Source organism: Convolutriloba macropyga, chromosome 4, assembly GCF_964194025.1.
Source record: "Convolutriloba macropyga chromosome 4, txConMacr16.3, whole genome shotgun sequence".
In the NCBI taxonomy this organism is placed as follows: Eukaryota; Metazoa; Xenacoelomorpha; order Acoela; family Convolutidae; genus Convolutriloba; species Convolutriloba macropyga.
Window position 1 is genome coordinate 69694701 of NC_134471.1, and position 15205 is coordinate 69709905.

The 15205-nt window shown below is 33.8% G+C and overlaps 1 protein-coding gene across 1 annotated transcript in view; it reads left to right on the top strand.

Annotated features, from left to right (window-relative positions):
• LOC142338637 (uncharacterized) overlaps positions 1-8739 on the top strand; it is an 11536-nt gene extending 2797 nt beyond the window's left edge. Inside the window, exons 2-4 of the mRNA XM_075388481.1 lie at positions 1573-2102; positions 2401-2528; positions 8564-8739. Coding sequence (XP_075244596.1) covers positions 1573-2102; positions 2401-2528; positions 8564-8665 — 760 coding nt within the window. The 3' untranslated portion in view covers positions 8666-8739. The remainder of the gene's footprint in view (positions 1-1572; positions 2103-2400; positions 2529-8563) is intronic.
• The last annotated feature ends 6466 nt before the right edge of the window (positions 8740-15205 follow it).

The following is a 15205-nucleotide window of genomic DNA, read 5'->3' on the forward strand; positions in this document are numbered from 1 at the left end:
ATCCTAAACAGATTGATCCTAGTGTTTTATAAAAAAAAAAATCAGTCAACAGAAACAATAATGAGCCAGAAAGCTTATAAAGACAAGAGTTAGTCAGTACATTTTAGTAGAGACAAAAAATGAAAAATTTACAAAGTTTTTCTCCTCATGGTAATTCACCTTCTTGATATTTACATCAAGAAAACCTTACAGTTTAGAAATTTTGTCCCATTTGAGTCCTTTTTGATATTCATTTTTTGTTCGTTTTAATCTTTTGTAAAAATTTGTTTAGCACAAAGTTTTTATTTCAACCATATGGCTAGGAGACAGGTTTCATCAATTCTCTCGTGCTATAATTTGGGCTTCTATTCTGTTTTCTCTGTGACTGCTCTAATTTTCTTGTTTTTTCTTTTTTAAAATTTTACTTGATGCTTTTTGCTATTTTTGAAGTAAATTGGAGTTTGAAAAATCATGCACGTTCAGAGTATTTTCGTAAAGGAGGGCAAAATGAAAGTCTGTTTATGGAATTGTTTTTTGTTTGTTGCGGAGTTTTTAGACCTAAACCAAAGCAAAGAGAAAAGCTTGATAAACGAGATAAAATCGTTTTTTGTTTTACTTGTTTTGGTCTTCTTTAAAATCAGTCATTAAAATGGTCAATTTCTATGGCGAGGTCTTCCTTAGCTCTTTTAGGATAAGACAGTTTAAAGTTTTTGGGCCAACCGTTGTGGTTTTTTCTAAAAAATTTTTTTATTAACTGTATCAACTCTGTTTTGCCCACCCCCCCCCCCCCCCCCCCCAGCTGAGCAGACACATAAATTTTACTATCCTCAAGCGCACCTGCTGTTTTTTTAAATGGAAATGGTGCTATATAAAAGTATGTCAAATTTAATTGGGGGCATTGAGAAAACGGATGGGGGCAATACGCCTCAATAACTTTTATATAATTAAATATTGAAATGATTTTTGATATCTGCCGCAAAATTAGTTTTAACTGAGTTCTTAGTTTTTGTTGAAAAAAGTAAGAATTTTATTGCTGAAATTTGAGGTAGAAAAAAATTTAAAAGTGTCAAATCCCAAAATTTTATGCTGGCTTCATAATCTTAACCTGTTTAATTTTTGACGTAAATGATCTTTTTCGTAGCTTCACATATTGAATCAATAATCTCTAAAAATTGGGATCCAAAAGTTATCTGATGTTCAGGATTGTGCCTGATATTAGTGCGCTCATTCTACCGTTTGTCATTGTATTTCAACTTTCCGTTCCAGGCTGGTTTTTATACACCTGTCTCAGCCGTTTATATAAATTGGTACATAATCATAAATAATAGTGTGTATATATATATATATAATATATATATATATATATATATATTTATATATATTTATATATATATATATATATATATATATATATATATATATATATATGTATGTATATGTATATGAAAATTAAATGTAATGATTTTGTAGGATATTCTTTTCTTGTTTTTTTTTTCAAAACCAATATCAATACAAAGAACGTTACTTAGCAAATCCTGACTTAAGAAAAACTGTCTCAGGCGTTATGAAATTTTTCCGTTGTTCTTGTTTTAGGTTTGTTTTTCTTGATCCAGAGAACGACCTATTGAAACTCACAGCAGAGATCAACAACACCCTACCCAGAAAAGTCGCCGACAAAATAGAATTGGTTCACATTTCACCCCAAAAACTGTTCGACAGCACGCCAATTGAGAACATTCTAGCAGACATAACGAAATCGCCTTTCAAATCAGTTCATTTAAGAGCCGCGGCTCGTTTGGTTGTTTTGTTCAATTTTGGCGGATTGTGTACCGATTCGGATATTATTTTGCTTCGCAAACCAAATTTTGGCAACAAATTTATTACTCGAATTGGCGCGCCAAGTTTGTTAGTTACCCCCATATTAGCTTATCCCAAAGGTGACCCAACTATAAAGACAGCATTATCGATCATCGATGAAAATTACGATAGCTATACATATAACGGAGTCTCAGCGATTTATCACAGAGCTCTTGAAAAATTCTGCTTTGAATTTTGTGGGGTTAGCTCAGAAATAATGAATAACGGATCGAGTAGTTTCATGTGTTGCGATCTTCAAATTGCCGGTTAGATTTTACTTGTTTCTGATTGGGATTTTAATATTCATATTGTCTCACGTAGCTGCAGACGTCTGGCTCCCGAAATCGTAAAGAACCCTCCCCCCCCCCCCCCCCCCCCACACACACACACACACACCACCACACTCATAAAAACACAAAGAGGAAGCAGAAACGGTTACTTAATACAGTTAAGCCTCACGCGAACGCGTAGGCGAAAAAAATTTGCGCTACAAGGTTGCGACAAAAAGATTTATTTCCGGGGTTGGGGTGATTGGATTTGAAAATTTTGTTCTTTCTGCTTTAGCAACGAACTTAGGACAAGGAGGGATGGAGCATTCATTGGAAGAAGTTGAGAGATCTAACATCTTCTTTTACCATAGTTTACAATCTTCATTCTGCACCAACCGCCACAACCAATACACCATTATCAATGCAAGTCGAAGTTGAAAAAATATATTTTTTAATTATACGAAAAATATCATCAGCACCTGTTTTTGCACTGATGATCGTTATTGGTCCGTAGCTCAGAATTCGTACTGAGATAATGATGTTTTTGACATTTTATTCACACACGCAGGAGGATTCTGTAGTTTGATGATTTACTTCATTTGGAGTCAACTGGCAAAAGTACGTTTCAAAGTCTACCAAGCATAAGTTGAGAAGATGGCTGACAAAGATCATACACTTCTTCTTTTTTTTCACTAGACTTTTTCTGTTTTTTTTTAAATTCCTCATATGTCACCAGTTTGGCTACTCACATCCGTTTAGTAAACTTAGTTAAAATTAACCGTTTTTTTCACTGTTGGCTAGAATTGTGCAGCAGTTGAGACTTTTTTCTACCTCAAAATCTATAGCCGGTTTTTTATTTGAAGTGAAAACATACAGAAGTCCTATAAAAACTGCAATTAAATAAAACTGCCAGCATTTGAATGGCGTAAGCATCAAAGCTATCTTAAGTCTAAAGTAAGGATTTGAACTAAAAAACATTCTTTGATTTAGTTGAATAAACTATCTAATGATACAAAATTTTTGAAATCTGAACAAATTGAAGCAAACCAAAATCTTCCTTTTCGAACTTTGCGCTAAAAATAGCTGGTTGATTCTTTTGAATGTTGCATTATTGTTTCACTAAACTGTTGGACAATTGAGGAAGGCATATTTAAAATTCTAGTGTTTTTTTATTAGCTTTTCGGACGTTTTAGAGAATTCCCATTTGTGATCAAATCAACTAACAGCCAAATGGAACCCTTAATAACAATAAGGACATTGTTTTTGAACTGTTTTATGCGGTAGTGTGGTGAAAACATTTTGATATTTTTTAAAAAGTGTTTACTTTTAAAAATTGTTCCCATTCTGTCAGATAGGAGACAAATTAGACTAGTAAACAATATGCAGGGATTAAAGTGAGTTTGAGCTTGTGGAGAGAAAAAATTTTAAAAGGAAATCAATTTTTGTCAAGGAGTCTTTTGCTCTTGTTCTGTTTTTGACTAACCTCAGTTGAACAATTCAACATTTATGCATTTAAGTACTGTGTTGCGATCTTCAAATTGTCGGTTAGATTTCACTTGTTTCTGATTGGGATTTAATATTCAAATTGTCTCACGTAGCTGCACTCGTCTGGCTCACGAAATCTTAAAGAACCGACCCGCCCACCTCCTCCTCTTCCCCCCCCCCCACACACACACACACCACCCACACACTTACAAAAAGACAAACAGAAAACAGAAACGATACTTAACGCAGCTATGCCTCACGCGAACGAGTAGACGAATAGACTTTAGCGGGACAAGGTTGTGACGAAACTATTTTTTTCCAAGGCAGGAGGGGGGTTGTTGAGCCAGAAAAAATTTGGTCTGTCTATTTTAGCAGCGAACTTAGGACAAAGGGGGAAGGAGCAATCATTGGAGGAAGTTGAGAGATCTAACATTTTCTTTTACCATATTTTACAATCTTCTTTCTGCACCAATCACCACAGCAATACAAAATTATCAATGCAAGTCGAAGTTAAAAAAAGATATATTTTTTTAATTGTACAGAAATTTCAGCACCTTTCTTTGCACTGATGATAGTTATTGGTCTGTAGCTCAGAATTCGTACTGAAATAATGATGTTTTTGGCATTTTATTCACACACGCAGGAGGATTCTGTAGTTTGATGATTTACTTCATTTGGAGTCAACTGGCTAAAAAACGTTTCAAAGTCTACCAAGCATAAGTTGAGAAGATGGCTGACAAAGATCATACACTTCTTCTTTTTTTCACTAGAATTTTTTCTGTTTTTTTTGTTAAAAATTCCTCATATGTGACCAGTTTGGCTACTCACATCCTTTTAGTAAACTTAGTTAAAATTAACCGTTTTTTTCACTGTTGGCTAGAACTGTGCAGCAGTTGAGACTTTTTTCTACCTCAAAATCTATAGCCGGTTTTTTATTTGAAGTGAAAACATACAGAAGTCCTATAAAAACTGCAAAAAAATCAAACTGCCAGCAATTGAATAGTGTAAGCATCAAAGCTATCTTAAGTCTAAAGTAAGGATTTGAACAAAAAAACATTCTTTGATTTAGTTGAATAAACTATCTAATGATACAAAATTTTTGAAATCTGAACAAATTGAAGCAAACCAAAGTTTTTTCATCCTTTTTTTCGAACTTTGCGCTAAAAGTAGCTGGTTGATTCTTGTGAATGTTGAATTACTGTTTCACTAAACTGTTGGACAATTGAAGAAGGCATATTTAAAAGTCTACAGTGTTAAAAAAAAATTTTATTCATTTTCCGGACGTTTTAGAGAATTCCCATTTGTGATCAATTCAACTAACAGTCAAATGGAATCCTTAATAACAATAAGGACATTGTTTTTTACTTATTTTCTGCGGTAGTGTGGTGAGAATTTTTTTCTACTTTTTTAAAGGTGTTTACTTTTGAAAATTGTTCCCATTCTGTCAGATAGGAGACCAATTAGACTAGTAAACAATATGCAGGGATTAAAGTGAGTTTGAGCCTGTGGAGAGAAAAAGTTTAAAGTGGAAATCAATTTTTGTCAAGGAGTCTTTTCCTCTTAATCTGTTTTTGACTAACCTCAGTTGAGCAATTCAACATTTATGCATCCACTAAGGCCCATAAAAGGTAAGTTTAAAACTACCAGTTACACTTTGAGATATTAACTTCAAATTGCGATTTTCTTTTCTGTATAAAATTTTTAATATATTGAGTTCTCATTTCTAATTGAAAGCAAAAAATGTTTCTGTGACTGCTTCTCACTTTCATTTGGCTGCAATAAACGTTCAACTGAAAAATAATTTACAACCCAATAGAGAAATTCAGTTGAAACATCAGGACCTATCAATAGAAAAAAGTGTCAGAAACAGCTGTCTCGAAAATCAAGATTTTTTGTTGATCTTGTCTCGGTAATTGAATATTTGGCCAGCTTAGTGAATTTTATTTTAAGTCAAATTTCGAATAAAGTATGGAATATGGGTAAGTGTTAGAACCGATAGAAATTGACACAACCTTTTTTATTTGTTCTAGTTTTTCTCCTAAAACGAAAAATTCAGAGCAATATTCAACTACTGCTTTTGTCGAATCAAATGGTCTACAAAAAAGGGATTGAATTTTGCTCAGAAAATAATTTGTCCAAGAAGCCAGAGAAGCCAGCACATAATTGAACGCATTGTTTTGATTTTGTTCTGTATGGTTTCGTTGTACATCAGTAGCATCACAGTTTCTCTTTTGTATTCAGTTTTGCGCAAAAATACTACAGAAAACAACTACCGTGCAACATATTTGAAAACAATGGACTCACAGACAGTTTTTAAAAAAAAATTTTTAAAAAAAAAATTCCTCCTCCAATTTTTTTTCGGTTTTTTAAAACTTTTTTAATAATTGAATTATATCGGAAACCTATTGAAATAGAAAAAAAGTTTAAAAAATTAAAAAATTATTAATGAAAGAAATAGAACCCTGAAAAACAAACCAAAGAGTTATTTTTGATTCTGTTTGTGTCTTTCGTGTAATGGTTCTTTAAAGGAAATTTGCGTAATCGAATACATTTTCTGTAACATAGCTTTAACTAAAAATATTTAATATATATATTTAATGTATATATTTAATATTCATTATTTGTTACCCAACACACCCCATTCCTTTTTCGGTTTTCTTTCTTAGTTTTTAAAATGGCTATCCTTCTTCAAATGCGTTAAAATTTGTTTTTAAGGAATTTAAAGTAGCCTCTAATAAAACACAACTTTTTTCTCCTTTTGCTATAATTTTGGAGCAAAATAATCAAATTTGACTGAGCAGAAACATGCGTCCTCGCAATTGTTAAAAAAATGTTGAATAATAAGATTGATCAATTATAACTTGCTAATTCTTTTTATGAGGAACCAAACATCGACAGATGGATTTCTTAGCAAACATTTTTAAAGAAGCGGTCTTTGCTTTATTTTTTCCTCCGTGACGATGCTTTCAAGTTTTTGATTAGTAAGAATATATAATGAAAAGCTACGCCAACATTTTTATAGAAACTTTTTGTTTTTGGTTGTCTGTGTGTCAGTTAATTGCATAAACAAAATTTTTTAAACAATCAAAAAACCATAATTTTTTTTAGAACGATGAGTATACATTTGAAACGAGACATCAACAATTTTTTTAAAACTCTATTAAATAAAAAACATTTCGAGTCCTTTGACCGCTGCTGGATTTTGAGACATGCAAAAAAATCAAACCTTTGATATGGCAATGAAAAGGAAATATGCGAATAAAATTCGCCATCATAAAATTCGCCAATATCTTTTTATGCCATCATTTTGTTTCTATGCCAAAAGTCTATTTTGGGACCCTGATTTGAGGATTCCTCTTATGAACGTTTTTCTATGACAATTGTGAAGAAATCTTGACTTATCCCTGTTGACAATTCGTTAAATCTCTTAGAATGTATAGTTGAAACATATTGGTGATATTCCTATTTTTTGGTATCAGAGGAAAATATGATGTAAAAGACTTTTCTGAAGATTGTTTTTTTTGATAATAATTTTTTTTGAAGTAAATGATTTTGAGGAGTGCCCTTCTTTTAGTATTATGTGTTTTCAGGGGTGGTAATGGTTGAAAAATCTTCTCAAAAACTGGAAAAAAAACGTTCCACAAGAGGTTCAAATGTCAGCGGAAGCCAATTTTTTCCGGCGATTGCTGGAAATCTGCTGTTTTAGTTTCATTTTGCTCTATCTCTGGTACGATGACAACCAATACGTGAACAGTGGCCGTTGAACTTTTTTGATTTGGTAAACACAATAGTAAAGATTTATTCTCCCCTCATTTTTTTTAATAAAGTGAAACACTCGCAAAACTTGTTGAAAAGTAATTTTCATACCAAGGAAACTGCGCTGATAGATTTTTGAACCTTGACCAAATCATATACATATTTCAGAGAGCAGCGAAGAAGATGAGAAAATTTAATGGAGGAGGTGATATCCCAAGTGTCTAGACCTGGAATTAAGAAAAGATCTATTAATTTTAGGTGATGGGCGGGAATATTGAATTAAATTACACAGTCGAGGACCCTACTTAAAGTCGAGGCTAATTTTTTCATAAGTACTTCTAAATTATTCTCAAATACAAAAATTAGTCAAATCAAAAAAGTTGCGCGAACATCTGGTTTTGAGCTTGTGTCCCTCTCCAACCTTACCCAATGGTTAAACCATTGCGCTACATGTCCTTAACTTTGATGAAAATTAACCGAAGACGTTGCTACGGTTGCGAGCGTAGTTCGAGGACATTTTTATTGTGTAGCCAAGTTCCACGACACGTTTCGTTGTCCAACTAAATTCCACGATACGCTTTATTGTCCAGTCAAACTCCAGGACACGTTTTATTGTCCAGACAAATTCCAGTACACGTTTTTTTGTCTGGCCGAATTCGAGGGCGATTGTTTTAGTTCCAGTCAAAGTCGAGGACAACAATTAAAGTCCATTCAAATTCTTTTCATGACAAAAATCTATCCTGGAGAGTCTTTTCATACCCTGTATTGGTCGAGGTCAGTCTCTTAATAATTTCGAGTCTAGGCTAGCGATAACTACTTAGAGACGAGGAGAGATGCTTATCTTTGTTTATTATCTGACAAAATTATTACATATTATAAAATTAAAAATTTCAAATCAAATCAAATTTTTAGAATTTTTTTTTGAATTATTATGCTGATTTTCCAAGCCGTGATAGCGATGCACAGTGATTTGGTGCAAAAACATTTTTCACTTATCTACTTTAGCCGTTTTACAGATGCAAGAACTCCAACCAGGGTAAAAGTCTAGCAAAACTTTTTTGATTGGTCAAATAATAGTCCTTACTTAGACATTTAGTGTAAAGCACTGTCTTTTCATGCGAGGATGTGCTTCCAAGCATGTTTGAGCAATTATTTGGTCGAGCATGGCATTTCCATAGGTCGAGGCCTAAGCCTGTACTAACTAGTGCATATTACAGGTGAAATTGTCTGACACAAACATAGCCCAACTAGCCCGAAAACACTGTCCTGCAGTAGTGGAAAAGCATGAAATGTTCACCGTGACATGTGAAAACACCTGAGAAACCAACTGCACTTGAATTCTATGTAATGCTTATAAATTGTGAAAACTTAAATGTATCAGTTAATTGATCGGGAGATGGGATATTAGGCGAAGCTCTTTGGTGTAGCATTAGGCAAAAATTTTTAATTCGTATTTTGATGAATTCAGCCAAAACCAATTAATGATCTTTAAAACTACTTCAAACTCCAGTTGAGACTTTAAAGTAATCGTCCATTATTTATTATTTATGGGAGGTCCATCCTCCCAATAATGCCTTTTTTGGATTTTTTTTGGCCTTTTTGGCAACTTTCTTCTCGAATTTTTTTGCAACTCAATGCTCGCAACTATTTAGAATAAAGCAAGAATTTTTTTTATGTTCTCCACTCTTTCCCCTGTAAAATTCGCAAAAATCATTTTCTCTGATATTACCGAGGGTTGCGGAAATAAGGCAATTGTTTGGGAAAAAATAATAATACATTGAACCTGCTCTTTATTGACTCATTTTTATGTGAACACAGTTGTGAGGGACACTTACGTCATGTGGATTTTTAAAAACCAACTATAATTGTTTCAATTGGTTTCCGCCTAATTTCCACAAGTGTTAGTTGAAAATTTTTGCCTAATATCTACAAAAATATACTTCGCCTAATCGGTTTTTCGCCTAATATCTACTTCCTCTATTAATCCTCAGTAATAATTAATTCTGAATTAGAGTACACTACTTTTGAATGATAAATCTTCTGATCAGACAACCCCAGAAAAAATTAAATTGACCTTTCATCAGAATTTGGTGCACCAAATTATCCCTGCGGAGGAAAAACCCTACTCGAGAATAAAGGTTTGTCTTCCAGGATAGAGTTTTGATCTTCCGAAAAACATAATCTTTCAAGAAAAAGTTAATCTTGCAAGATCTTGCAGGAATCGTACAAGACGTAACATTGTCTTGCAAGAATCTTCCAAGATTAACTTTTGTTTTGGCCTCGTGAAATAAGCAGACTATGCCATGACCCCATTCGGGAAAAATTACAATTGTCCCTGATTTTCCTCTAAATTTGAGTTTGTTTCTATTTGGTTTGTTCTGGATTAATGACGTCACAATGTAACAAATAAGAACCATGAGATACATCTTATTTGGGTCTTTTTCCATTTTTGCCTCCATTGTTCTCTCCCAGCTATAGAATACGTGGACCCAAAGCAAAGTAAACAAAAAAATTGAACTATAGAACCTACGTAAGATAAGCACAACTAAGCTGGAAGCACTAAACAAAAAAATTCCTAATCTCTACCTCAAAAAAGCTAACAATCAAATCTTCATTAACGTGCCCAACCCCCCCCCATCCCCCCAGTCGAAAACAATCCATCTTAACTATCCACAGATGGCATCTTAACACTTTCAATTGGTATGCATTAAGTGTAATGGCTAGTTTTACCTTCTGCTAATCTATTCAAATACTCTACTTTTTCTTCATTTACACAAAAAAAAACTAATTTGGCAGCTGTTTATGGTATGAAAACTAGATATTGTTCATAAGGAAAAGATAGCAATTCCATTACAAGTATATTATTTATGTAAAAAATATGACCTATGGGTTGTCTAGATCAAATAGATCAAAGTAGTTTGAAGTTAAATTGCGTAATATATCCGCATCACATATGGATTCAGATATACCTATTGCAGCTGTGCTTTAACCCGAGAACCTGATGGCCTCTCGTTGGTGACGCTCAGAAAACGGAGCTCCTGGGTTACAAATGTACGCAGTTATTAACAAACCTCTCTCGTGAGCTGCAACTATCTGCAACGTTGAGTTGCGACGTTACTATTTGTTTTTGGTAAATACTGACTTTGAAAATTGTTCATTTCAAAGTAAGAGTCCCAAATCACTTTGAAGAAAGAATTCGTTTGCCTACTTGACCCACTTTGTCCAGTTTGACTGGTAGTGCAGGCATAAAACTGCTGAGACAATCTTAATTGGCTCAGATAAGATCTTTTTTTAACCTCTGATTGCTACAGAAGTGTTCTGTAAAAAACATTTAAGCGGTGTTTCACTATCTTAAGTGGACACTTATTTTTTAAAAAGCATCATTTACGTTTGATAAATTAAGTTTTCCAATTTATCATACGGACTGAATATTGGGAACAAAATTCCTTACAATATCTACTTCATTTGCATTATTTTCACCTGTATTTCTAATTTAGTTCAAAACTTGAAAGTGTCTCAATTTGTTCATTTTGATAGACAGGAAACTGTCTGTCGATATAGGAAACATTTTCAAGTTGCTGTCGTTCTGCGTGATCAAATTATGATCATTTCATTTCCTTTTGAGCAGTAAAATTGTAAATACTTTTCATTCTCCTAATTTCACTGCTATAATTCAGTTGCAATTCAAACTTTGTCATTCGCTCTTCAAAACTGAGATTAAAAATCTAAGTTATCATTAGCGACGCCAAATCCAAATACGATAAAAGAAATCCAATAATCATTTAAGCGTAAACAGCAAACGCGACGGAAACTCCATTTGCCAAATGAATAAAATTCATTCGCAGCGTAATAGGACTGAAGAGTAATTCGATCAGCATAACATGGGGCAGTCAGCAGTAGACTCCAGAAAAACGCTTCTTCTTTTAGAGGCCTTCTGGAAACGTGAACAATGACTCCAATTCTGTCGTGGGAAAAATGGAGCCACCAGGAAACTTGCTCTCTTAGCGAAAAAAGGAATCCAACTAGAGACCCCCTGTAATTGGATCACCTACAAAAGTTTTATACCCAAAAAGAGTCAGTGTATGCAGATCTGGTCAAAAATTATACAAAAGCAAAGCAAAGAAATGGAGCGCAAAATCAAAAATCAACAGCTCTAGGTCACTTCACAAAGTCGTCGCTAGAAAATTGGTAAAATTGACATCCTCTGTGGATATAATCCGTGGGATATTTGTGACCAGGATTGGTGACCAGACGAAAGGCAGCAGAAATTTCAAAAGTACGCATCCAAATTTTCTCATCAAAAAGGAAAAAAGGAAAGAATTTTCGGAGGTCATGGATGACTCTTTTGTCCAAATTGGTAAAATCACTTTTTTTAGAATTGTCTCTTTCTCTTCGAAACAACAGAAAGTAGAGACTGTAGAATGTGGGGTCTGTACAAAATTGAGCAGGCAACCGCGCAAATTCTTGAAGCAGTTTCAAGAATTGGAATATTGAAGAAACATATTGTTAAATCAAAATGTCATCAAAAGTACACAGCAAAGCACCAAAGAGGTCGTAGCGTTCCGATCAAAATACAACCTAGAGTTACTGACGAACTCGAAAGGTTTGCAAAAAGAAGGCCATATTGAAAAATTAACAAGTTGTATAGAGAAAAATGTCTTTTCTCCTATCTTGATTACAGTAAAAAAAGATTATTCAATGAGAACAGCATAAGACTCTTTGGTTTTTAACAAATTAATTCAAAAAGAATACCCAAAGCCAAACATAGATTGTTAATTGATTCCACCTCACAACATCTACCAAAACTACAGAACGGTCAACCAGCATGTTTTTTCACTGTAGGCCTAAAATATGCATATAGTCAATTGGAATTAAATATAAATTCAGCAAAACACTGAAACTTCAACATTATTTGTGGAAAATCAACAGGAATCTACAGATTAAAAACTGGCTTCTATGGTCTAAATGACATGTCAGCAAAAAGCAATGCGTTATATGATTACAGCTCTCCAAAATACAGTCTGTTTCTTCGGCGACATTATAATAATCAGCACCAGATCAGAATCCGAACACAATAATTATATCACGAAATGCTTATTAACAAAATGATGATTGTTTTTGCATTCATTTGCAGAAATGTCACTTTCCTTAGTCGAAACAAAATGACTCGGAACCAAACTCAATCAAACAGGTATTTCGGCACTCGAAAGGAAAACAGTAGCATTTTTATCATTTCCACCTCCAAATACAATTACACGATGTAAAATCTATCCTTGGTTCAGTCCATTACATTATTAATTTCTTATCAAGAAATTGGCACAACCCTGTCAACCCTTACGAACACTACTCAATAAATCTACTAAACTCAATTGGATTTGGATTGAAACAGACACCAAACATTTTAGTGTAATTAAAAAAAATTGCACACAGTACTGAAAATTTTCCTTATAATCCTCAACTGGATGTTACAGTAAATTCTGATGCCTCAAGATCTGGATTCGGTGCGGAATTTGAACGAAATACATCAGATGGATGAAAACCCATTGCAATTGCCTCTCGGTTTTTAAACACTATAGTAGAACGCTATTGTGTAAATGATTTAGAGTTGTTGGGAGTTATATGGCCTAACGACTGCTTCAAATACTACCTATATGGCACTCATTTCACAGTAAGCACTGATCACTGAGCTTTTTTCAATATTTATAGAAAATCATTCATGCAAATCATACAACAGCAGGCTTTTGAGGTGGTTGGGTGGATGGATTTAATTTTCTCCAGTCAAAAGAACAGATCGGAGAATCCGTTGAAAATTTCAACAGACGACTGATTGGACTAGCTAAAAACTGGAGTATCAATGATGAAAATACTACACTCATTTAAGATACTTTTATACTAAATATGCTGGACTTTGAGACGCAAAGAGAAATAATCAAAGAAACGGTAACACCTATTATATTTTAGAAATAGCCATTCATATAGAAATGGGAGCGCACAATCATAAGAAACTCAACTAAAATTTGAACAATAACAACACCCGGTCGGTAACTACAGCCAATAACTATCAAAAGTGTAACAACCACGCAAATGTCCAACAATAAAGACAAATCTACACTCGCAACGCAAATGCCTCCAACCAAAATTGATTCAACAATAACTGTCGCAACTCTAGACAACGTTGGAACTACAACCACAGACAAAATTGCGGTGCAAAGGGAAAAAACTGTAATAACGGTAAAGTTTCAAATCAATTCGCAAAAATGCGCAGAAAAACCAATCGGAGACAACCGCCATTATCACCACCACAAAAATCTAATGTCACCCACATCGAATCAACTCCGGACAAAAGTGACGATGATGAAAAATTCAAGTACATCACTAGCTATAGACAGCCATTTGAAAAGGTGTACGTTGCAGCTATCTGAAGTGAAACAGTAAACATGTTAGAGCGCTTTGACGCAAAAACTTTGTTTGGCAGCATCTACTTCATATCAATAATCAACTCAGGCAATGTTTTGCAGCACAGTCATCAAAAGTCTCGCCAGAAACATACTAAAAACTAGCCCTAGAGCTTTATGGTTCACTACAACCGACGAGAAAGAATTGAAAACCATCCCAAACGAACCAGTCAAGGATTTTTGGAAAACTTGCCAGAAAAGTCTCATACAATGATTGGATTTGTGACAATGAATCTCTCACAGTGGTAGACGACGGCCACAAGAATATCATAGGACGGGATCTGTTCAACAGTTTTGGAATAACAGCTGTGCAACAACTATCAAAAAGATTTACAAACGTTAAAAACATAGATAGTTCAACACGCAAAACTAAGCAGGCAATTGCGTCACAATTTCCTGAACTGGTTTTAAAAATTGAATTATAAAAGACACATTATTAAATAAAAACTTTATCGAAAGTACACAGCAAAGCACCATAATAATCGTGGATCTGATTAATTTATAACCTTGACTTAATGATGAACTCAGCAGATTGCAAAAAGAAGGCCATAGCGAGAAATTAACAGGTTGTTCAGAAAACAAATTTTCATGTCCTCTGTCGTGATTACAGTAAAGAAAGATCATTCAAATAAAATAGCTTAAAATTCTAAAGTCTTAAACAAATCACTTCATAAAAATAAATGCGAAACGCCTAGCAAAGAATAGTTAATGGATTCAATCTCACAACATCTAACACAAAGTTCAATCAACAGGACTTAAACAAATCAATTCATAAAATAAATGCCAAATGCCTAACATAGAAATTTTTACTGATTCAAGCCCACAACATTCAGCTGAAACCCAAGACGGTCAACGGCATATTTTTTACTACAGACCGAAAAGAAGCATACATTGACTTACATTCATTTAAAGATAAAGCAGAACACTGCAATTTTATCATTATTTGAGGATATTTTGAATGAACCTACAGATTTAAAACTGGCTTCAACAGTCTAACTGACGTGTCGGCAAAGTTCCAGAAAGCAATGGATTATACATTTATAGGTTTTCACAAAACATTTTTTCCCTAGACGACGTTATAATAGTCAGCGCCAGGTCAGAATCCAAACGTATTAAATATATCATCAAATGCTTAAAAAAATGTAATTGTTTTTCGCATCGATTTGCAGAAATGTCGTTTTCGTTAGTCAAAAACAGGTTGGCTAAAAAACAAGTTCACTCAAACAAGTATTTTGCCACTCAAAAGAGAAACAGCAGATTTTTTAGAACAATTTTTACCTCCAAATTCATCTTCACGATTAAGATCATTATTTGGTTCAAAACATTACATCAGTAAAATCTTAATAAAAATTTTGCACAACTCTGTAACCCCAAAAGACCACTAATCAAAAAACCAATTATAAT